Source organism: Drosophila melanogaster, chromosome 3R (genome assembly GCF_000001215.4).
Source record: "Drosophila melanogaster chromosome 3R".
In the NCBI taxonomy this organism is placed as follows: Eukaryota; Metazoa; Arthropoda; class Insecta; order Diptera; family Drosophilidae; genus Drosophila; species Drosophila melanogaster.
This window is the reverse complement of record NT_033777.3, coordinates 15054504-15077589: the sequence shown is the minus strand read 5'-3', so window position 1 is coordinate 15077589 and position 23086 is coordinate 15054504. Positions and strand designations below refer to the sequence as shown.

General features: G+C 40.6%; 1 protein-coding gene across 2 annotated transcripts, besides 1 other annotated feature; it reads left to right on the top strand.

Annotated features, from left to right (window-relative positions):
• The first annotated feature begins 383 nt into the window (after window positions 1-383).
• dpr9 (defective proboscis extension response 9) lies at window positions 384-22660 on the top strand. 2 transcript variants are annotated; one of them, NM_001300403.1, is made up of 8 exons: window positions 384-554; window positions 1304-1460; window positions 5331-6138; window positions 10507-10994; window positions 14248-14470; window positions 15112-15239; window positions 15945-16131; window positions 19997-22660. In NM_001300403.1, the coding sequence occupies exons 3-8, from the start codon at window positions 5766-5768 to the stop codon at window positions 20404-20406; spliced, it is 1809 nt and encodes a 602-aa protein (NP_001287332.1). In that variant the 5' UTR covers window positions 384-554; window positions 1304-1460; window positions 5331-5765; the 3' UTR covers window positions 20407-22660. The 2 variants fall into 2 exon arrangements, with proteins under 2 accessions (NP_001287332.1, NP_996215.1); NM_206493.2 differs by having other exon boundaries at window positions 19997-21106.
• Window positions 18125-18253: a mobile genetic element.
• Window positions 22661-23086: the final 426 nt, after the last annotated feature.

Sequence of the window (23086 nt, the reverse complement as noted above, 5' to 3'; positions counted from 1 at the left end):
GCTTAAAGGAGAATATAAATAACAAACAAAAGAATAAACGCTGTAGTTTACCCTTTTGAGTGGTACAAAATAGCACTATTGGCAAGTGTTGAGTTCTGCAAAGCGGGGCAAAGAGTTGTGGCTTCGTAAGGATGCCAACAGATGGCCATTAAATGCTTGCCTTAAGAGAGCCGGATATCAAAGAGACTCCACATGTTTCGGGAAGTTCGAAAGTGCCATCGGTGAGAGTGAAGACCGACTGGAAGTGAGCTGGCAGGATGAATACATTTTGGCCCACTGTTCTAGGCGGAAAAGCTCGCTCTCTCGCCGAAAAAGGGGAAGAGGAAAATGGGAGCTTTGGCTGGTCGCCTGGCTTTTCAAGCCGACGCCGTTCGTGTGGCTTTCAGTGTATTCAGTGCAGTCGTATCGTTCGGTTCGTTCTCACGGTGAAAAGCGGTGGAAGGTCCTGTTCGGAGGACAACCTCAATACGCCACTCACACACGCACAAGTGGGCTTACTCACACGGACACGGGTGCGCTAGTCGAAAGTAAAAGTTGTCCAGTGTGCCATAAAGGTAAATAATAAATGAGCCAATGTGAAATATACGCACGCAATGTGAAAGCAACGAAATATATGAAGAAATCTACGGAAAAATGAAAATCTAGACCTGCGTGCCAGTGTGCAAAATCAAGTATGCAACACTTAAGTGAAACGAATATCCCAAAATAAAGTGTGCAAGAGTGCCAGCGATCCTTGAATATTCGAGTACCAAACTAAAATACTAAGCCAGACTAAAACTAAAAACCGAACCTGCCCCAACTGATCCTTCACCTCAATTCTTACCTATCAAGGCCACACGGCGGCTGTGGCATATTAACGTTGCACTCGTTGCACGTTGCACATACAGCCAACTCACACAAAAAATGTTATTCATCTTCGCGTGCTGTTTTGTTTTTTAAGACCGCCAAGGTCGTCCAGGAATACGTATATCTCTTAACGCGGTCCGAGAATTTTAGAAATAATTATAAGAAATACTTTGGGGTTTCCTTTTAAAATTTCTCGGAAAATGTTGCGATTTTCCCTCGTCTGAACTTTTGCTTTTTAACTTTTTTCTTTCGCCTTCCCTTTGGGGCTCATAAATTAGGGTCGCATTCCGCTTAACCGGGAATATTTGCATAAAATGGGAAAAAGGGCGAGAAATGGTTTAAATACGGGAATCACACGGCTGAGATATTCAACACATGAAAAAAAGGGGGCATATAAAATGAGTTCACAGGCCTTGATGGGTTGAGATAAAGCAAACATTAAAGTCCCTTTATTTAGATGATAAAAAATTGAAAAACAAAAGTGAAAATTAGCACTGCGAAAATTCCAAGGTTCATAAAGATTCGGTACCGAAACTTTTGAGTTTTATCAAAAACCCAAACATCGAAAAATTTGCAACAAAACAGGATCAAAGGACAACAGCAGCGCAGCAAAGGTGAGCCCTTTTAATTTTATTGAGCCAATTATCCAATAATTTCATTAACTAGTTAACACCAATAATCATGTATTTCCTTACAAAAAAAAAAAAAAAACAAAAACACATATCAACCAATGTGTCATTGTTTGAGTTTGGGTGGTGCGTTGGTTTTCCCAGTGGCGGAAAAGCCAAGCCAACGGGTGGTACGGTTACATTTTTATTTATTGTGATATTTTTTTTCGCTGTTTCTCTTTGCTGTGGTTAGAAGTTGTTCAGGAAAAAATGTTGCCGGTGGGAGGAGCTTGGATTGTTAGCTCAATTTAATTATGAAAATGCCAAGAATTTCTCTGGGCACACACGTGCCTAAACATACAGGTGGGTGGTATTCCAATCAACTTATTTTATTAAATGTTGTGGGGGAAGGACACCAAATTTATGCTCCTAAAAGCTTATATTAAGACTCACTGATGGAAAGGTGTTATAAATAATAATGACTATTTTTAATTAATATACAAACGGAATATTATAAGTGTTATAAGTATTTGAGAGCTACTTGTTGGTTAATTAAAATTTTATCAGGCAACTGAACATAAACCTGATTCAGTTACTACGAACTGAAATTTTGTTCTTCGGAAACATACTAATAAGCCTATTTAAACTCTTTTAAGTTCTTGAAATTAATTAGCTAATGATCCATTATTTATAATGAAACATTATTGCTAAGAACCATAAATTCGCGATGGGTAAGGCTTACATTTAAATAGGTCACGTGAAATGCCTTCGTTTTCAGTTTTACTAAGAGTCGTAGCTTTCCACTCATGTGGCACATATTTCTGTGGCATCCACCACAAATTTCCATTACTGAGATTGCCTTAGAAAATATGCTTAGATGCTACACCTTTGACCACTTTCCCAACACCATTACCTGTGAGCTCAGGGAAAAGGTAACTAAGACTTTCCGCCCGACAAGATTGCCATTTTATGCTAGACATTTTCTAAGAAAATAAAACAACATTTTATTTACACGCTGCTTCAGCAAGGTCACTTATTATGGAACTTTGCGCGTCAGAAAGTTGCCCAAATACATAAATTATTTTTATTGTACTTAACCTTTTTTTTTTTTGCCTTGACTTTCCCTATTCATTGTCTGGCCCAAATCAGCTTAAGTCACACAGAAAAGAAATTCATAAGCTTGCTTTAAGATGCGAGTAACCGAAAGATACAAATAAGTGAAGTAGGCCGAACAGAAAATAGGCTTTAAAAGCTGTTTGGTTACTCTATAAAATATTTCGGTTGAGCTTATAGAATTTCAGAACGACATTAATAACCCTTCTTTCGTTAGAAAAAAAAGGGTTATAATATTGAGCCAAATTATAAGCAAAAAATTGTATTTTATGTGCATGGTTTCCTACAATTCATCGAATTGGATTGATACAAAAAGTAACTGTAGCTGATTAAACTTGCTTATGACTCTATGACCTGAATATATTTTCCCATTTAATCAGCTTACAATTGTTGCAATATTTTTTTAAATGGCACAATAAAGTTGAAAATGCAATGGAAGTGCAACACAAAACGCGTCCATTATATTTGTTTTGGCATTGACATATTTACTTGATTTAAATTTTTATGAATACCCTTTTGTTTACTTGTGAAACTCTTTGAGCGTACAATTTTGAATGAATGAAATATTATGCAAATGTTTGATAAATAGCAGGAAATCAAAAGCAAACAAAAGGAGAAAATTGTTAAGCAAAAATATAATTGATGGCAATCGCACACAATTGCAGCCGAGCGAAGACATAATTAAAAGAAATATATATGTATATGTATATATGCGTACGTATGGGTGTATTAATCAAACATAATTACTCTGGTCATGCATATTTGATTAATCGGTTAAAAGGAAGGTCCTGTGGTCGTGTTCCACTTTTGTTTGACCTGACAGCTGTCGCTTTAAATGTCAATGCATTGATGACCCATCAAAAGTTCACTTCAATAGGACATGCTTCACTCAACACAAAAAGGATAGCCGAGAAAAAAAGCAGGAAGCTTTGGAAAAAATTGAGCCGAGAAAAACTACAAAAATGTTACGCTCTGAAATTTTTCAAGGCTTTTCGATTGTAATCCTGTCATATTATTTAATTATATTATATTAGCAGTTGTGCAGCATTGTAAATGTATATATAAAAAGAGAATATTGCTGTTTTTGCTGTGGAAAGGATTAACTTATCCCCTGGACTGGGCCATTGTATGGGTGGCCACCCAGTTTTTAATGGAAATTTTAATGAGACGTCGGTCTTTAATTATGCATGCGCTTGGACTTGGGTTCAGGTGGTCTTTCAATGCCTGATGTTCGGTGGGCGTTGTAGTTGTGGGCGGTGGGCGGTATTCCAGGAGCGTGGTTAGCTGGTCACGCCCTGGCACTTACAACTTAATGCCCGGCCATCAGCGTGACGTGCTTAACCCAGGACGGACCTTGGCACTAATTAAAACTAACCACCGACAGCAGCCAGAAAAAAAATGCTTGAGAAAAGGAAAAATTACGGCAGGCTTCACCTTGAGCCTTTCCTATGCCACATTTCGACAGTTTTTCTCGGCGCCGTCCATTGTTGGCCGGCGAAAGTTTTGTGGCACATTTCTCTCGCATTTGCCACGCATCGACACGCTGAACTGGGGGGGCTGCTTGCTGCATATTTTGTCAGGCTTTGACATTGCACTTGATGACTTTTCCATCCCCATCTGCCCCATCTGCCTTGCAATGAGCCCGCCGCATTTTTTTATTGCAACTTTCAAAGTGCCAGGGAGGCGGTGGGCTTAAAAGTTTCGGCGACTCAGCTCGACAGTTTTAAATGAAACTTTTGCTGTAACTTGCACTGTGACGAGTCCTGGGTTTTTGTTTCATTCCCCAACGATTTTTTTCGCCGCCTTTTGTTTAACGCTTTGTGCCCCATTATTTTGGATTCTGTCGGGAACTTTGTATCACTCCTCCGCCAGTGTAGCATCCCATTCCGCCTTTCGTTTGTCGCAAAAATGAATAATGAAAGTTGTAAATAGACATAATACGATCAGCGCTGGGAGGCATTAGTGGAAAGTTTTTCGGAAAATGGAATGCAAGTGCTCTCCTGGGTCGCCAAACAAATGCCGAATCGAGTGAAAAGTTATCTTTAATTGAGCCAGTTTGCTGTTGCTCGTCCTTTTTCCATGATCTCGAGTGGGGAAAGGATTTATAGGGAAAGTTGCTGGGCGAACGAAAATTAATGCGACCTGAACTTTTAATGTGTTTTATCAGCTGTTATTTATAATTTGCTAGATTTAAATTATTTTAGTAATAAAAGAAGGATTCCTATCTTTTTTTCTTCTACTAGTATAGTAATTTTTTTTTTTTATAATTCCATAGTGAATTTCCATTATTTATAGGTTTTTTTGTTTACCTATATTTATATATTATAAATGCGAATTAAATTTCCTTGCTGCGCCCCAGCATACTAGAAATTCCAAACTTCGTGCTCTGCCGAATTATATTATAAAATTACATTACGATACTCCTTACAATTCCTCGGATTGGGCAAACTGTTGTCGCCAGTTACAGAAACACATTCATAAAGCAAACAGAGGCAATCCAACCGACAGACGAGCCACGCGCCACGCAGATAATGTAATACATATAGAAGCGGAATGTAGGTCCTGGTTTCAGGTGGAAAGGGCAGAGTTTTCTGGCGTTTTTCGGGTGTTTTCCCAGAAGCAACAACAGCACGTGCCGACGAAGCCACCAACACAAACACACACAAATTTCCATTTATTTTGACATTGACGTTTGAATTTTTAATGAAATTCCAAACATTTTTAACGCCCCGAAACGCTTTTGTTTGTCCTTTTCGCTTGCAGGCAGCTGAGTCCCGGCATCCTGCAATCCTGGCTGGGCAGCAATCGGCTAATGAAGATGAAGTGAGATTGTGTTCGAGCCGAAATTAAATAGAATATAAATCGCTGGAAAAATGGCGGCGATTTGTCAGCCTCTGTCGAGCAGAACAAATGCAAAGTAGTTCCACGGCCAGCAGAAGGATAAACTATAGAAGGGAAATTCACAAGTGGATTTCCATTCCCTTTGCCTTCTACTTGACGGCAATTTCACGCATCGCGGCAGAATGATGATGACGGCAGGCGCTAATCAGGCCGCCCCCAGCCACGCCCCTCAGCTACTCCACAAACACATTTTCAAATAGGTTTTTCGCGCGGCGGAAAAGAGCAAACGGAAAGGGAGAGCAAGGGAAATCCGCATAGCAGCGCAGGGGGTGGCACCACGCTCGCTAGAGAAATATTATGGCAACTTTTCAAATGGAAATGCGCCAGCAGCAGCATCAACGAACGAATTTAAGGCAACGAGCGGCGGCAGTGGCAACATCCAAAGCCAGGCGACAACGACAACATCATCTGCAGCCGGAGTCCACTGACTCACCGCCATACAGCACGGATTGCATAAGACTGTGGCCAGGATGTGGCCCAACCACCGCTGACAGGGTCAACGGCAACCCACCCACCTGCAACAACACCAGCAGCAGCGACATAGGCGGCAACATCAGCGGCAACACGAGCAACCGCATCAGCTGTTGCAGCTGCAACTTCGGACGGCAAAGAGCGCTGATTATGCTCAGCATGCTCGTCGTTGTCATGGCTCTGATGTCCGGCAATGGAGGTGAGTCCTGCACTTTGAACCATAACATACTTTGAATTTAATCAAATTGATAGAACCTTAAAACCACATTAAAAGAACCATATCCATATCTTGTATTCTAAATCAGAATATTTTGCTTATAATATGTGAGTCCTTTCAATGTGCAACAAAAATTTGGGCACACCCAATAAACATTTCTTTGGAACTTCACATTTTTATTAGATTATCTTGTTGTTGGAAAACGAACTTATGACTACTTCTCATAAAAACCAACTGACAATTTGGTAATCCAGTGTCATAAAAGTTTCCACTTTTCGTTGCAACAGAAAGTTGCATTCCGAATGGCATTGCCTTTGCCTTAATTCCGGCTACAGTTTTGGCCTTATCCACACAGCCCAAGCTCATTTCCCATTCCAATTGGTTTTCTTTTTTTTTTTTTTATGCGGCAGGCACAAGACCAACAAACATGGTAAAACGAAAACTTTAATCAAATTTCGTGCTCCAGTTTCCTCTTTTTCTGTGTGCCCCAGTCGCAAAAGTGCAATTGTTGCCAAATTGATTTGACCAATTTCATTTATTGATTTCGATTTTCGATATCATTCATTTTGGCCGTTGTCATGCCCAAATGAGTCAGCAGAAAAGCGGAGCCAAATCAAAGCGAGCCGGAAAATCGAGAGGGAAAATCTATCAGCATCGAGTAGCTGGAAAAATGGGAGTGCGCCTCCTTGGCTCAGCAATGCCGTCCTTACATAATTTCTACGTCTTTCGTGTGCTGGTTTTTCTCATTCTGTTCCTTTTTTATTTTGTATTTTGTGTTCTGGCTTTTGTTGCCTTGTGGGCTGCGTTTTTAGGTTAGGTAATTAATTTTGTGTGCCTGAAAAGTCTTGGGAAATCAATGGTTTGGCCTGGCCAAAAGCAACTCCCAGGCGATGTGGAAGTTCTCAGTCCTGATTGCGTGGATGTGGGCCCCAAAACGCCGACGAGTGTGCTTGTGTGTGTGGACTGGCTTTCATTTTTCATATGCCGTGCGCCGGCCTAATGACGCGCCTGCCTTTGGGCCAAATTCGAATGGCAAAGGATTAGCGGCTGGAAGGGGTTAAGTCATCATTAGGCCCTAATGAACCGGGCAGTCGTGGGCAGAGTGTATGCCAGATTCACAGATAAAGAACATGCCAACGGATATGCAAATTAGTTGGCAATATTTTTCAAAGGAAACACAGTTCGCAGAAATAGAGATTTATGTTGTTCTGTCACATCTGGAAAATCTTAATAATATTTCTTAATTATCTGTAGTGCTTATCTCTTGCTTACTTTTCGTTCTTATCGAGAGTTTGTCTATAAGTAGATGCTGCTATTCCCATTTGATTTGTAACTAAGCAGCGGTATTCAGAAAGTTCCGTGAAAAAAGAAATCTTATCTGAAACTGGACTTAAGGTCAAGCAAGAATATTAACCTGCGGCTTCAATTACCTTGTCCGGTTTCATGGAAGTTCTCAACGCAATTCCAACGAAGAATCACCTACCAAATTAAGCAAAGAAGAGAAGACTGCCACCGGGAGTTTTTTCTTTTGACCCGAGTCCGCGTAAAAGCCACACAAACAAGGCCCAAGGCTCGCTCCCTGACAAATGAAAAGCTCTAAATATTTAAATATACAATTCCAGTGCAAATCGTTTGGGGAGTCGCAAATGATTTTTAATTTTTTAAGTGAATTTAAAAATTTAAGCATGACTGTCGTTCCTCTGTTTTCGCTGATGTTTCTTGGCAGTTCACCTCAGAGGGCAGACAAACGCATACGTAGCACGTGCGCGAGGGGGGACCTAAAAGTTTTGACATTTCAAATGTTTCTGACAACAACAACCGCCACCCACCTTCGCAACCACCACACCCACCCCCTCGTTAATAATAACTGTGCGGGTGTAATATTTCAGCAAGCCAAGTAGAAAGGGACGGCTAGATGGGTGCAGAAAGAGAGGGAAGAGCAGCAGCAAGAACAAGACAAAGACGAGGCTACAGATGAGCAACAGGAACATGCCCTGCGGTCTACTTGTGTTCAAGTTGCTGACGTTGACGTCGACGTAACAAACCCGGACATAAGACATGGGACTCAGGACTCAGGACTCAGGACCGGGTACTTGGTACTTGGGACTCCGTACTGAGGACTCAGGATCCGGGACATGGGACGTGAACACGGCAAGGACTGCGCCTGCCACTGAAACTGCGACCCCGGTGCACGACTTTCGGATTCCTGCAGGGCGCTTTTAAGCCAAAACAGAAATGGAACCCAGAATAAAACCGAAAATTTAATGGCAAGCGCGAAATGGGTCTTCTAATACCCTTTAAAAATAACTCAAGCTTTTATATATATTTAGTTTTTTTTTTATAGCGATCTCGTATACAACTGCATTCCAGTTAAATAATAAGAAGAGCTTGATTATTATTATACTTATTTATTTATTTACTCTTGATTAGCATCCAAAAAATATTCCTTCGGGTCAGTGTTCCTTCGCAATGGCATAAAGATAATAAAGAAGGAAAATAAATATTTTCGCTGCTGGTCTAATTTATGTTTGGCAGCCAACAGTTGACGGTGCGGTCTTTTGTCCCAGGCAGTCAATTTATTTTAATTTCTAGCCCGAGGCGTTTTATTTATTATCATGTTTGGCCCGGTTGCCGCCCCTTTTTCAAACACCCACGCAACAGAACATGGGTGGAGTCAGGTTATTAGCAACATTGTTTGGGCACTGCCAATTGAAGCCAGCCGGCAGACCAAAGAGCAGGGCCAAAATGCAGACTGCTCCCAACGCTTTGGCTGTCAATAGCATTTTGGCTTGCGAAAATGGAGGAGTCGGGAGGATGGAAAACCTCTGAGGGGGCACGGCGAGGGCGAAAGCCGGAGCCAAAGCAGTTGAAGCCGGAGCAGATGATGAAGGATATTCGACTTATCTGGTACGAACATGGCCAGCGGGCTAAAGCTGATGCTCAGCTAATAGTTTGGGTAGTAAACTGGGTGGCTCCGAAGGACATGGACTGGAGCAGAGCAGACCAGAGCAGAGAAGGAGCGGGAGTGATAAGACGAGCATGCATGTAGGATATGTGTTCTGGCGATGAGCTCAGCCGCACAAAACGTGACAAGAACTTTGCCAGATACTAGTTTTCAGATTTATCAAGGACTTTTAGGAAAAGAATTTTAGAAGGTTTTTTTTTTTGTGTTCGTTGTTTTTAAAATATTATTTTTCAATAAAAATAAGAGATTGAGAAGAATAAGAGATTTTAAGCCGACAGTTTAATACCTTATTAAGGAGAGCTCTTCTTGCAATTGATACACGCGGCGTATGAGTAATTTTGGATAAACATGCTGGGAACAAGGATCCCAAAATATATTACTGTTTTGCTCTTTTCACTGTGACCGAGTCACTGGAAGCATCTCAGTCCGCTCAGTGGACTGTTCGATGTCTGGGTCTTCGGGCGGCGACGTGCACAACATGCTTAATCTAATAAAGTCGCTAGCCAGACTTGGCGGCTTGGTTCATAAAACTGATGGAGGAGGAGAGTGTCGTAAAGAGAGACGTTAGTGCTAGCTGCGACGTAATAAGCGTATCAAGTGCCCCGAGATACATTCGAGCCATATTCGAGGGTTCTGTGGCCAGCAGCTTAGTTTCTGGCCCAGACGCAGTGGCGTTCTCGCAGCTAAGTGATGGATAAATGCCGGATAAAAATTGCTCGTAACGACGAAAACTACCAGTTTGTACCCACACACACACACGCACATATACACACGTGGGGTTGGGCGGAAAAACATGAAAATTTGATAAACGAAAAATTGCGAACAAACAAACAGAAAAAAAAGAACGCTGAAAAATTGGGGAGAACACAACAAAAAGTTTGATTTACCTGCGTACCCACCTAAAACTTTGTTTGCCCTCCCAAAAAAGTTGTAAACGTGTTTTTCCGATGGGTTCTGTGTATGTGTGTGCTTAATTCGCTAATTACCTAAATGGCAGCCACAAAAGGTAGAAGTATTGGGAGTTGGGTTTGTGGGCTGTTAAAAGTTCAAGCCAAACGAGTTACAAGGTTTCACAGTTCGGGTTTCCAGTTCGCTTGTTATGGCCATCGATTGAAGGACTTTATGGCAAAGTTTTTGAATTTGAAACATTTACGAGAGAAAACACCTTTCGGAATTACCGTGGGCTAAATTAAATATGGGATAAAGACTTAAATTCCTTTAAAAGGTGACCTTGTCAACTTAATAATAAACAAATTCATTCAATTACAAAAGGCGATGGGTCTTGAAAAGTCTTCAAAAGTATTTGTAAAATGTATTCATTAAGGAAATTATTCCAGCTGTGGCTTTCAAGATTGTTACATCTACAATACCATTTCTTTTTTCAGTTTATGCCGCTCAGCGCGACTCCTACAACTCAAAGGATATGAGTAGCAGTAACAATGCCCTGCCCAACGAAGGAGTGGGAGGATCGGCAGCTGGAGCGGGCGAGGCGGCTGCTCCCGGTCCCACTGGTATCGACGGAAGCGGAAGCGGCAACAATAGCAGCGGAAATAACAAAAACGGCCATCCCGCTGCCGGATCAGGCGCTGCCTCCGAATCCGCTGCGCTGACTACCGATGCCAGTCGCAGCTCCGTTGGCGGCGCAACCACCATCACGGGAATCCCGAGCAGCAGCCTACACAAGGCCAGCAGCGCCAGCAGCAACACATTCTCCTCCCAGCTTGCATCCGGCTTCCATCGCAACAGCATCGATCTGGAGGAGGCCCGCAATGCGGGTCCCTATTTCGACAAGGCCTTCTCCAAGAACGTCACCGCCCTGCTGGGCAAGACGGCCTATTTGAACTGCCGAGTCAAGAATCTGGGCAATAAGACGGTGAGTTGCAATATGTTACCAGTGTGTTCGTTTTTACCGGAACCAAATGGAATTGAAATTTCAAATATTTAATGTTTTGTTATTATTACTTTTTTACCTTTAACTCCAATTTAGCGCCATTGGTCATATGTTTGCCATCATTTGACAATTTGCCTTGTAATTATCGTGTAATTTCTTTGCCATTGCTATCAAATTGCGATTTGTTGGCCGTGTATGAGTTGCTGCCCCACTGTGTATTCGGTTTTTTCTGGCTGGCTAATTAGCACGTTGACTGCTCCCAACTGTGGGGCGGAGTTTGGGCCTTCTGGCTAATTGTTCCGCTTGCCAGAGAACGCAATGATTAATTATACCCAAACAGGAAACAGATTTTACTTCATTCAACTTTTGCGTCGTGAGCGGAAGGAAGTGCCGCAAACATTTCACAAACACAATCTCCAGCACCACCACCACTTCCACTTCCGGTCGAGCCCTTCGCTCACCTGAACTATTCAAATGTAGCAAAAAGCCCCGAAATTCATTTTGTTTTTTTTTTTCGGTCTTACCGGCAGGAGCTCAGTCCCGTTACTTCTAGGCCGTAGTCATTTGGTTTCCGTCACTTCCGGCGGCGTCGACGACCGGAGAAGGTCCCTGCCCGTTTTTCCGATAATAATATGTTACATGTCCCGGAATTCTGGGCTTGCATGCACCCCACCTCCCACAATGGTGTTCCTTTTTTTTGAACGAAACTTTCTGGCAGCCTGTGATTAGCAAGGGGTTCTGGCTTGTTTGAGTTGCGGTTTCGAAAACTAATTTGCGTGATTATTAAATTGTACACAATGGCTGAGAAGGGGGAGGGGGGCAACCTCAATTTGGGTTTGAGTATCAAGCGAGCTAAATGATTTCCACCTTGTGGTAGAACGATGCGAAAGTTTTGTGCTCGAGGATGTGCGACACACTACGTTCCCGGGATAACTTCATTAAACGTGTTAGGTGGAATATCCCCATCGATCTCCTCCTGGCTTTGTGTCCTGGCCAACGAGTTAATTAACGATAGAGAGCTCTCGGAAGTTGGGAATTGGTCGAAGCGAAATGAAGGACCTTTGTTGTGAACAATAAATTTCAAGTGAGAATCATCTTAAAGAGAGGTGGTTAACACATATAGTTGAATGTGCTAGCAAATAAGCAAATAATTGTTTGTATATTGCTGTGCAGCAGCTTGCACATAATATTAAAAATTTTTCAGACCTTCTATCCCCCCTATAAAATGCTTTTCGGCAGACAGCTTAGGAAAATATCCATTTCTTGCTCATCAGCTGCCCGAAAAAAAAAACACCAACACATTAGGCAACCTGTAAAATATATTCATTACCTTCGTGTGGCAGCTTAAGATCTAATTAGCTTTCAGTTTTGCGGCGAACCACAAGCCGCCCAAAAGCCACCCACTTCCGTCCCATTTTTTCGCTCCCACTTCTCCGACCTCCCACCCCTTCCACCTGGAGTAATACATCATTGCTGCTGAGATTTGGCAGCATCTGGGTGAGAATTAAGCTGGTGCTATGGGGAAAGCACGAAGGAAAAACGATGAAGAAATATCCTTCTGTTTTACGCTTGTGTATGTACGGTACGTATGTATGTACGTGTATGTGTGCTCTTTGCTTCACACCGTCTATAATGATAAACAGCGTACGGATGTTGATGGTTCCTGCATTATTAATGACGTTTTTCATTTGCGCTTTGCTCGGGGAGAGCTTTATGTTTTAATGCCAGACACACGAACACACACAACCAAAGCCTGAAAGGTCTCGCTGCTTTTCCATAATTCCAAGGAAATAAGTTGGTCTATTTAGTGGAAAGGTGAAAGGTGCATCGGATAGAGATTTCTATATACGTTAAGGTCTTTGAACATATAATAGTTATAATAAAATCGTGTAATTTATGAAAATTTGTATTTAATTTTCGAACTATATGGTATCTTTACCATATATTTCTACACCTTGAAAGTTATTCTCACCGCCGCGAAATCAACCGAGACCGTTCCTTACATAATTTATATATCTTTACTCGGCTTCACAAATTGAGCTGTAAAAGAATATTTCCAGATTTTGATGTTCGTTTGGCAAGCAGTAAATGAAGGAAAATATTGATATGCTTAAAATTTTACGATACTGTAAACAAGCTTAATGCGCATAAAAAAAAAGTTAGGGAGCGCGGCAAAAACCAGTGAAAATTTGTCTGGTTGTGCGTAAAAGTTGTTGCCTCACTCCGTCTGTAGTATCACTGCGAAGGACTTTGGGTGTTAATTACATGCAACTTTGCTTAAGCAGCTGCCAAAGTTTACCTTTGTGTCTGGCAACTAACACCTGGTCCAAGGGACAACCCCCCTCCCTCCCTCCCTCCCGCCCCCCATCCACACACCCACCCACCTATCATCGCTCATAGCTCCTCCTTCCTTCCTGCCCAGAGTTTCTTGTCCATTAACTTTGGCAAAGTCGTCCTCGACGTCGTCGTTCATCGTTAGGCAGGATGTTGCTAAGCTGTTGTCATTGAAATTGAAAATTCCCGCAGCTGACGTATGACACGCAACACAGCCAGGCGTGTCCTTCCCCACCCACTTCCCACTTCCCGCCCTATCCTTTCAGCACTGCCCCACGCTCGAATTTGTTAGCCCACCCTCGTGACTTAGGCAACCCCTAAATCAGCGTCACTTAAAAATGTTGCGCCCTCGGGCAAGGAAAAGTTGAGCACTAAACAGCAGGTGGTTGGCAAAGGTGTGGTCCCAAGTGCACCAAGGGAAATAATATTATTAATAATTTAATTGGTTTTTAACGCATTAATATTTAGCTTAGGCGGAAATTTAACTCCATTTGGTTTGTAAAAGAAATTGTTTCGTATATATGGTATACACATTTCATGCACTCTGTCATATTTAGATACATTTGATATTACCAGAGATACATTAATTGATGCTTATGCGTTTTTCTTCTCAGTGTGGGCGTGTGTGCTAGCCCCTGTTCCAACCAATTTGTTTTTCTGGCAAAGAAATCACTTCACCTGTTCTTGTCCCTTAAAAGTTTACCTTGCCAAGCGAAAAATCATATAAAATATTTGAAAATAAATTTGCATTTTACACGTGTGGTCCTGGCACAAAGGGCAACCCCACAGCACGCTTCATTCAAGCAGATGCGTATGAAATTGACTTTTTAAACTGTTTGCCGAACAAATGAAATCCAAAATCTTAAGGCTAAAACTTTCCTCGTTCTCTCAATCATTTCAGATGTTGCTTCAGGTGTCGTGGGTGCGACATCGGGACATACATTTGCTGACAGTTGGCCGATACACATACACGTCGGATCAGCGCTTTCGGGCCATTCATCAGCCGCAAACTGAAGACTGGATGCTGCAAATCAAGTACCCGCAACATCGAGATTCCGGCATCTACGAGTGCCAGGTATCGACTACACCCCACATGAGTCACTACATTCACCTGAATGTCGTTGGTAAGTTGGAAAAATCAAAAGATAATGATACTTCATGAAAGCGCTTTAAATGCTGACATGCTCTATGAATACATTGTTTAAACTTTTTACTTAACTCGTTCAGAAATACAATACCTATAGCGATATACTTAAAACTTCTGAAATAGTATAAAAACTCCCACCATTCTTTGTTCAAATTAAATCCGGAAATGTTTCCTGCTGCCAGTACTTTGTACGATTTTTCTTATTGCACAAAATATATTACGCGAGTGTTTGAGAAACTTTTGTTTCCTTATGAAATCAACACTTTAGCTTTAACTCTTGCGCATTCAAGTTTACTGGAAACTTAAACTCGCTTTCTCTATAGAAACCCACCTACGAAAAGTGTCGCTTTCATCCTTTCGAGAGGTTGAAGTTGGCGCGTTAAATTCTGATTGAATTAAATAACAAAAGAGTGTAGTATAATGGAAAAATATTTTCATCTCACTCTTCGCGCCCTCCAATTGCGTCTCTTGAAAAGGATGAACATGTTTCTCCTTTCACTTCGCTACTGAAATATCCCAGATGAAAATTTTGCTCTTAGCTAATTGATATTTTATTCCAGTTTGATTCACAAAACAATTTTCTGCACTTCACCTTTTTAATTGCCTTTTCCTTTTCAGAACCCTCGACGGAAATCATCGGTGCACCCGATCTGTATATAGAAAGTGGTTCCACTATAAACCTTACCTGTATCATACAAAACTCACCGGAGCCGCCAGCCTATATCTTCTGGAATCATAATAATGCTGTGAGTCTGAGTTCCCTAATCCCAGACACACTTTCATTTTGTTGAGGACGAGCAATTACTTTGGGGCATCATTATCGCCTTCCTCCTCCCGCAGCGTCCAGAAAAGTGTGGAAACCCTTTAGTGTTCAATTTAGTAACTTTTAAATTAGCTTTGCCGAGCGAAAAGTTTCCTTCTTTCGGTTTTTTATATTAGCAAATGCCATTTAAGGAAGGAAGTGGAAGCAGAGCCTGAGGAAAAGGGTTCGGTTCCATGCTTTAAATGGATTTCGGTTTTGTTTGGACTCGGCCACGTTTTAGTTTCCACTTTAGGTGTTTTCCTCACACTTCATGCTTGTGCCCCTGGCTTATTGTATTGGGTTTTAAGGGTTGACGGTCCTCTATTGTTATGTATTTTCTATAGAGCCGGCGACAAGAAAGGGAAAAAATATTGCCATTAGTGCTGACTCTTTCCTCTTTTTTTTTCCCCTTGTACCCCAAAGAGATTTAATTTTATTGTTTTGCTTCGGTTTTATTTGCAATCTCTCTTTCCTTACTTTGCATATTTTCCGGACTTTACGTCTTATCTCCGCCCACTGATTTTAATTTGGCCAGTGTGCAACAGTGCGTATGCGTAATTTGGCCTAGGTTTTATGGCTTAGAAAATCATGGGGTCCTCCGCCATCGCCCAACAGTAAATGTAGCAAAATATTTTATAACTTTCAGAAGTTTCCCTCTCACCCGCAGATCATCAACTATGATTCGCCGCGCGGAGGCGTATCCGTGGTCACCAATAAGGGCGATACGACCACATCGTTCCTCCTAATTAAATCGGCGCGTCCATCGGACTCCGGGCATTATCAGTGTAATCCATCAAATGCAAAGCCCAAAAGCGTTACAGTACATGTGCTCAATGGTAAGTAAAATCAACGACAACACACCCACACACAGCCACAGGATATCCACAAAAAGTACAACAATGGGTCCTTGAAAAAGAGTAGAGAACACACGAAATGAAACTGTGACAAAAAACGGAATTGCACAATGGGAATGCTAATGGGTTACACGACGAGTTTTGGCCTGGAAGACAACAAAAAATAATGGGTTGAATGGGGCGGTTGAATGTAATAGCGAAAAAGAATGCGAATGCAGTCGAAAACTAAAAACTAGAAGTCGACATCAGTTAATGGTGAAGAAAAGTGGTTTCACATTGCAATGGCTTTAGTTATGGAACAGAAAATGGATCTGGTTGAATTAAGTCAACTATTTAGTAGTTGTTGACTTAATATTTGTTTAAATTTCATTATATTTCGGAGCGCTTTAGCAACATTTCTTGTTTTTCAGTGAGTTGGTAAGAAGCCATTAAATAAAGTCAAGTGGATTTAGCGATTACCGTTAACGTGAATGCATATACTTTAGTCGTTTAAGTACTAAATACGCTTTTAATTTAAGTTCGTTTAAAAAGACACATTTAAGCAAGCGAATTTGCCCGCTGAGTTAAGTACCGACAGTAGCTCAAGAATTTCTGTCTCAGACCTAGAAGCGAGATCCAAATCCCCTTGGAGCAGTTAATACGCAGGCGACCAGGCCTGAGTCAGCATATCAATGGCTAAAATCTGTCCAAAGGCAGCCATAGAAATTGCAGCTGCTAAAGCTCCTCGGGCAGCCCAAGAAGTGACACAAAAGCCCAGAAAGATCCAGGCCAGCGTAAAAAGAATCGGGCAAAACAGAGTGCCAAAGGGCGCCAGAGGAAGCGGAAACAGAAACGGAGAAAGGGGGTAAAGTTTGCAAGCAACGCAGAGGTGACAATAACTATCCAACAAAGTGTTGTTTAAACTCGGCAAAACTACGTGAAAACATCAACAAAAGAGTGCAAAGGAATCGATTCGGAAGCCAAAGAGCAAATATTGATTAGTGAACGGACTCGCTATGTAGGGGGGAAGTGCCTGCTGATGGCGTAAGTGGTGTCTCTTTCAATTTTTCGAGCTTAACCAGACGGGAGCTCAGCTAAGTGAAATCTGCTAGAAAAGTGGCACGTGAAAATTATGTGGAATGGAGCGACAGTTTCTTTCCCTGTTGCCCCCATCCCGCTGGATAATCATTATCCCCGGAACCTGCCACCTATTTATACTCATCTGCCGGGTCTGTAACCAACCACTCTGGAAACCGTCAATGTTTGCCAAGCAAATCTAGCCAGGGCGCCAGAGATATTTTCAGGAGATTGCCTAACATTCGATGGGTTTATGCACTTGGTAATAAGGTTTGTTAGCTCCGAAACTCCTTAGAAAGAAAAGGAAAAGTCTTAATATTTCACTCAGAAATGGATATACTTTCTGTTCATTTATTAAAACTCAATTAAATTATATTATAAGTTAAGTTAAATTGTGATTACATTAATAATTATGCATTCTTCATAATAACTCATTTCAAACGCAGAGTATTTAAATGTACTTGCCTCACAAACATCGGGGTCTTGGCCTCCTGCTGAATCTGGCACGCGTGCCACATGAAAATTATGTTTATGTTACACCCCAGTCCCGTAGATTGCCCCCTAACCACCAACCCCTCCGACTGTCTAGGAAAACTCACAGCAGCAGCAGGAAAAGCTGGAAAAGCCAGAACAGCAGTTGCTGCACGCTACTTCCTTTGCGACTTTCACAAATGTCAAGTTGTCGTCGTTGTCGCAGCAACCGTGTCTGCTAGATAATGTCACACGGCGTTGTCTTTTCGCAGAGCATATACAATTATGCGCGCACTGCGGAAAAATCCTTGAACAGTCAAGGACTATATATTTTCACATTAGAATTATAGATTAATTCGAATATTTAAGTTTATAATTCATTATTTGATTAAGAGTTTATTATAATAAAGGCTCTACAGTTATTAAAAACTTACATTGTAGAATCTGATTTTTTATTTTTATATTTATTTATTTATTTAGAAGCGATGAATCAATACAATGCAGTAACAGTAACATAACAGCGCAATTAACATATAAAAGATAAAACCAAACCTCTCACTAATCATGTGAGGACTTATGTAGAATCTGATGAATCTGTTAATGTAAATAGCTAATCTTCGTAGCATACTTTTTAGGGCTTCTCATAAAAAACTGCTGCAAAGATCCTAATGTAACGCAATAACTTATAATCCAAAGGCACTCTTGTTAAATAAGAAATGTAATTCCTAAATAGTTTCGAATTTTGTTCACTGTTTTTCCCGTGTGTTAGGGGTCTGGACGAGGAGCACTCATCCCCACCAGCATATTGCGCATGCAATGCGCGTTGTTTCCGTTAACTGCTTTGGCACACTTGTTTCTGATTATTATTATGTTTTGTCTCTTGTTCTGCTGCTTTCACCATTGTTACTTGCCGTTACATTTCGCTTTGTTTGTTTGTTATTATTATATGCCCGTCGACAGTGTTGTTTCTGCTGCCATTCCGCTTTTGTTGTCATCGTGTTGCAGCGCCAAAGTTTTCCACTCTCACTCCTCGGCGGCCATCTTGTGCTTACTTTTTGCATTATTTTCCTTTTTATTGCTCATTGTTACATGTAATATATATACAGGTATATGCAGCACATATAGCGACATCTGGGGAATTTCTGTCTTGTTTGGCTTGCCGCATCAGCAGCAGCCACTGCGTCATCAATGGGGTCAGAGTTTTCGACCTGGTTCGCCGTCAGGCTTTCAGGTTTTTTCTGACTTTCAGGCTTTCAGTTTCTGCCGAAGGACAGGGACTTAAAGTGCAAGTTGGAACTTCCATTTCACTCCGAAATGATCCCTGCCAGCTGCAGTGCATAAAATTGTTTTTCTTCTGCTTGGGAATCAAAAGTTATTATGGGGCAACTCAAAGTTTTTGATATCTTTAGTTTGCTGATAGAAATAAAAATTTCAATAAAATATTCCTGAGTGCCGGCGATTTGTTTGGTGTAAGTAGAGTTGGTATTTTCAGGTTATTTAAAAAGTTGTATTTTTCTGGATGAGATATTAATTTATATAATTTATAAGTAAATCGAATGCTTAGAAAAGTATTTATGATATACACGATATTTGGTCGATTTAAATTTTTTGTATTATTTATCAATATTCTATTATAAAATAGCATTTACAGCCAAGTAAGCAGTGTTCGCAACCCTTGGCTTAGTTCTTTACAATGTTGATTTCTCCTTGCTGTTTGTAAACTCCAGTTGCAAGTTGCTGGTGCATTTGATGCTTTTGTACCTGCAACAATTTCACTAAGTTGTAAACAGTCGCCCGTTTTACTAGTCTCGTTTTCCCATTGCCTTTATTTCATGCTGCAGAGTTGGGGATTCTTTTTGTAAGTTTTATTTAGCTGCTCGTTGTTTTGACTTTCGTGACAATCCAAGTATTGTTTCGTGCTTTTCCTTTATCTTCGCAGTTTTATTGTTCGACAGCTTTTCGGGTGCCATCACCAACTGCCCTTTGTGGGAGGTGATAATCCGTTTACAGTTGCGGGATTATGCGACCCTAAGACTTGATATTCAAATGTAAAAGAAAGTACTACGGATTCTTGATTGATGTAGGGAACAAAATTAATTAAAATATTATTTTTTTAAACTATTGTACCCCCCTTTGAAAAATTGTTAAATACAAAATATATATTTTAAACCATATATTCTTGATATCAATTCAATTTATCGGTGATACCTTCTCACAGTGCACACTCACCCACCCACAGCCAAAAACAAACTACTTAACGACTTTTCATTTCGCCCAATGTCTGAGTATAAGGACAGCAATAAAGATGTAAATTAAACAGGTGTTTCCCATTCCGTTTCCAGGGGAGTTCCCAGCAGCAATGCAGCACGCGGCACCAGTGCATCCTCGCCCCTCGCCCACTCGCTGTCTGTTTGTGTACCTGTTTGTGTGCTTCTGCAGCTGGGCGCTTGCAGGTGGATCGCTGCGCTGCTGGGCGCCGCTCTGGCCACGCCCCCACCGCTCCGTTCCACCCGGCGGGCGACGGGGGAGCGTCCTGGATCGCCAGGATGTGCGCCAATCGCCTGCGACATGCGGCACTTCCTCGCCAGCGTTCTGAGGTGGCAATGGCGATGGTGTTGGCGCTGGCACTGGAAAGGTACGCAACAGCAGGATCCACGGCATTATCTGAAGCCACAATCACGCAGGGTGGCGGCAGCGTGTAGGCAGCCCTACGAGGCGGACATAAGGTGAGCTGAACGCCCAACAACCTCCTCAAAGCCACTCTCAACTTAACTCAATCGTAAGCTGTAACTATAATAACTATAAAGTATGCATACAACATAACTCTATTGGCTATTGCGTTTTTCTATGAATCAGCGACGTATACGTAATATTTAGCACAAAACCGAAACGAAATGAAAAACAGAAAACGTAAATATATGATATACCTAACTATAGACAAAAAAAAAACCGAAATCAAGCCAAGTTGTCGCCTTTTTTTATGTACGACTTTGTATCATACAATGAAGCTATCTAAGTCTTTGGTTCCCTTAGAAATTGGAAATTGTGTAAATAGGCTGCTTAGCATACCTAGAGGCGCTTTTTTCGATCGACTCTTTCCAACCTTTGTAACTTTTATAGCCAAAATTTAGCAGAACGAACCCTTCGGAAGGCTGCTCAACACTGCATTAAAGACACAAACAAAAGGCAAAGGGAAAATATTTTCCAGCAAATACCAGAACAGAAAACGCTTTCGACTGCCACTTTGCTACTGTTTCCTCGAAGCATGGAGAAATTCTCATTTGCATTTTGCGTAATCCTAATAGACAGATAAATGTTCAAACGAAAGGCAATTAGCAAGACGCAAACTAAAAACATTCAACTTCAAGTACAGGCTATAGAAAAAACGAAAAAAAAACCCTAGAAGTTAAAGCAAAAAAAAAAACTGTGTAAAATATAAAAGAAACTTAAACCCAAAGGGGAAAATTTAGCTACAAGTTAAAGGAAATAAAAAAAGAGAGGAAAAGCAGAAAAGCAGAGGGGAGAATTTTACTTTTGGCTGCATCTGAATGGTTAGAAATTAAGTCATAAAATACGTGAAAGGGAAACCCCTCGAATAAGTTGTTTCGTTTCGTTCTTGTAATGTACAAATTAAATAAACGTAAGTATTGTATTACCCCACGTGCAGAGGAATGGAACGGTTTGAATTTAGGATACAATCGGCTGAGATGAAAAATTGTTGCACATTTCATAAATTTATTTGTTGTTACTCAATGCAAACGAAAATTAGTCAAGTGTTAAAGAACGAAAAAACATTATGAAATATTGAAAAAGCTCTCTACAATGTTACATTTAAATGATTATTCTGACGTTTTACAAGTGTTTTTCGATTCACATTTCAATGGCTTATTTTCCATTTCCGATTCCTAGTTAAGTTTGGGCTCTTCCATAACTAAAATCTTTTGTCTGACTTATTTCTGTCATCACACTAAACTTTGCCATAGAGCACATAGCTAACCAAATACATTGAAAAGAAAAATAAATCCAGCGTTACAGAAAACAAAAAACTATTGATAAAAGTTAAAGTAAAGGGAAAAGTTTCATTAATCAAGCTAAGCATTAAGCAAAAATACAAATTAAACAGTAATAACAGACAAAACACTATTGAAATACAGCATGATTATTCAGAGACTAAACCAAATCCCGACAGGTTTTCCCCACGCTTTTCCAATTACCATGTAAAATATCAACAAAGCATATGAACATATTCAAATTCCATTCATATAAAATTTCAAGCGAATAATGCCTTTTAAATTGTGCAGGCAACAGAAATGGAAAAAGCGAATTCAAATTAGAAATCCCATTATGTTTGATGAGGCGTTTTATGGTTATTCGATATTTATTGCAAAAAATGTTGTCAACTGTCGATCAAATGCACACACAATATTTCTTTGTTCCATGTGATATATTTAAACTTTGCCCAATAAAATTCTGTCTAAAATTCCAATTTCATCAAGCATTTCAGATGGTGACAAATTCTCGAGATACTTAAGTCTAAGCATTCAAAATAAATAAAGTATGACATGAAAACTAAAAGACCGCATAAAACTGAAGTGAATATTGTATATGTAAATGTGTATTTATAAAATTACGACATCAAGAAAGCTATATTTATATATATATATATACATTAAAAAACTAGTTTATTAAACACAGAAAATCGAAAACTGAATCAACAATGTTATTATAGCTATTAAAGCTAAACAAAAACATAACATTTGAAAGTAACCTTCAATTAAATATGAGCCATACAGAAATACGATAAACCGAAACCGAAGTCGGAACAGAAACTGAAGTAAAAAGAAAACTTTTTAAAATGTAAGAATTTAAAATCTGCAAATAACAAATGAATGAATGAGAAAACTGAAAATAAAAGCAAAAACTGAAAAAAGGAAACTAAAAGAAAACTAAAGCATATTATGTCAACTGTTAATTGAGTTGTTTTAATGGTCAGCTGTTGGATGGGCGGGTTTAATGGGCCAACAAATGTGTAATAAATTATGCGTAAGTAAAAGTGAAACAGGTCCTGCCTAGTCGACAACGAAGCTCGAACAAAACAAGGACAAAAACCATTTTTCATGCCCGGAAAACGGAAGCAACAAGGGCTAGGATGTGGCATTAGCGATAATATAATGAAATGGGATTAATCATACGACATGTAGACCAGCCGTAAGGGAGGCATAATGAATGCCGAGTCCTTGCAACACATTACACACACATTTACCCGGTTAACACGGTGCTCTCTCCCATTTCCACCATCCTTCTCAGCCGCCACAATTTAGAGACCCTAAGCCATTACGTGCCATTACGTTACGTGAGGCCTTACGTCGTTCGTTTTTAATAAATATTAGCACATTGTTAAACAGTTGAG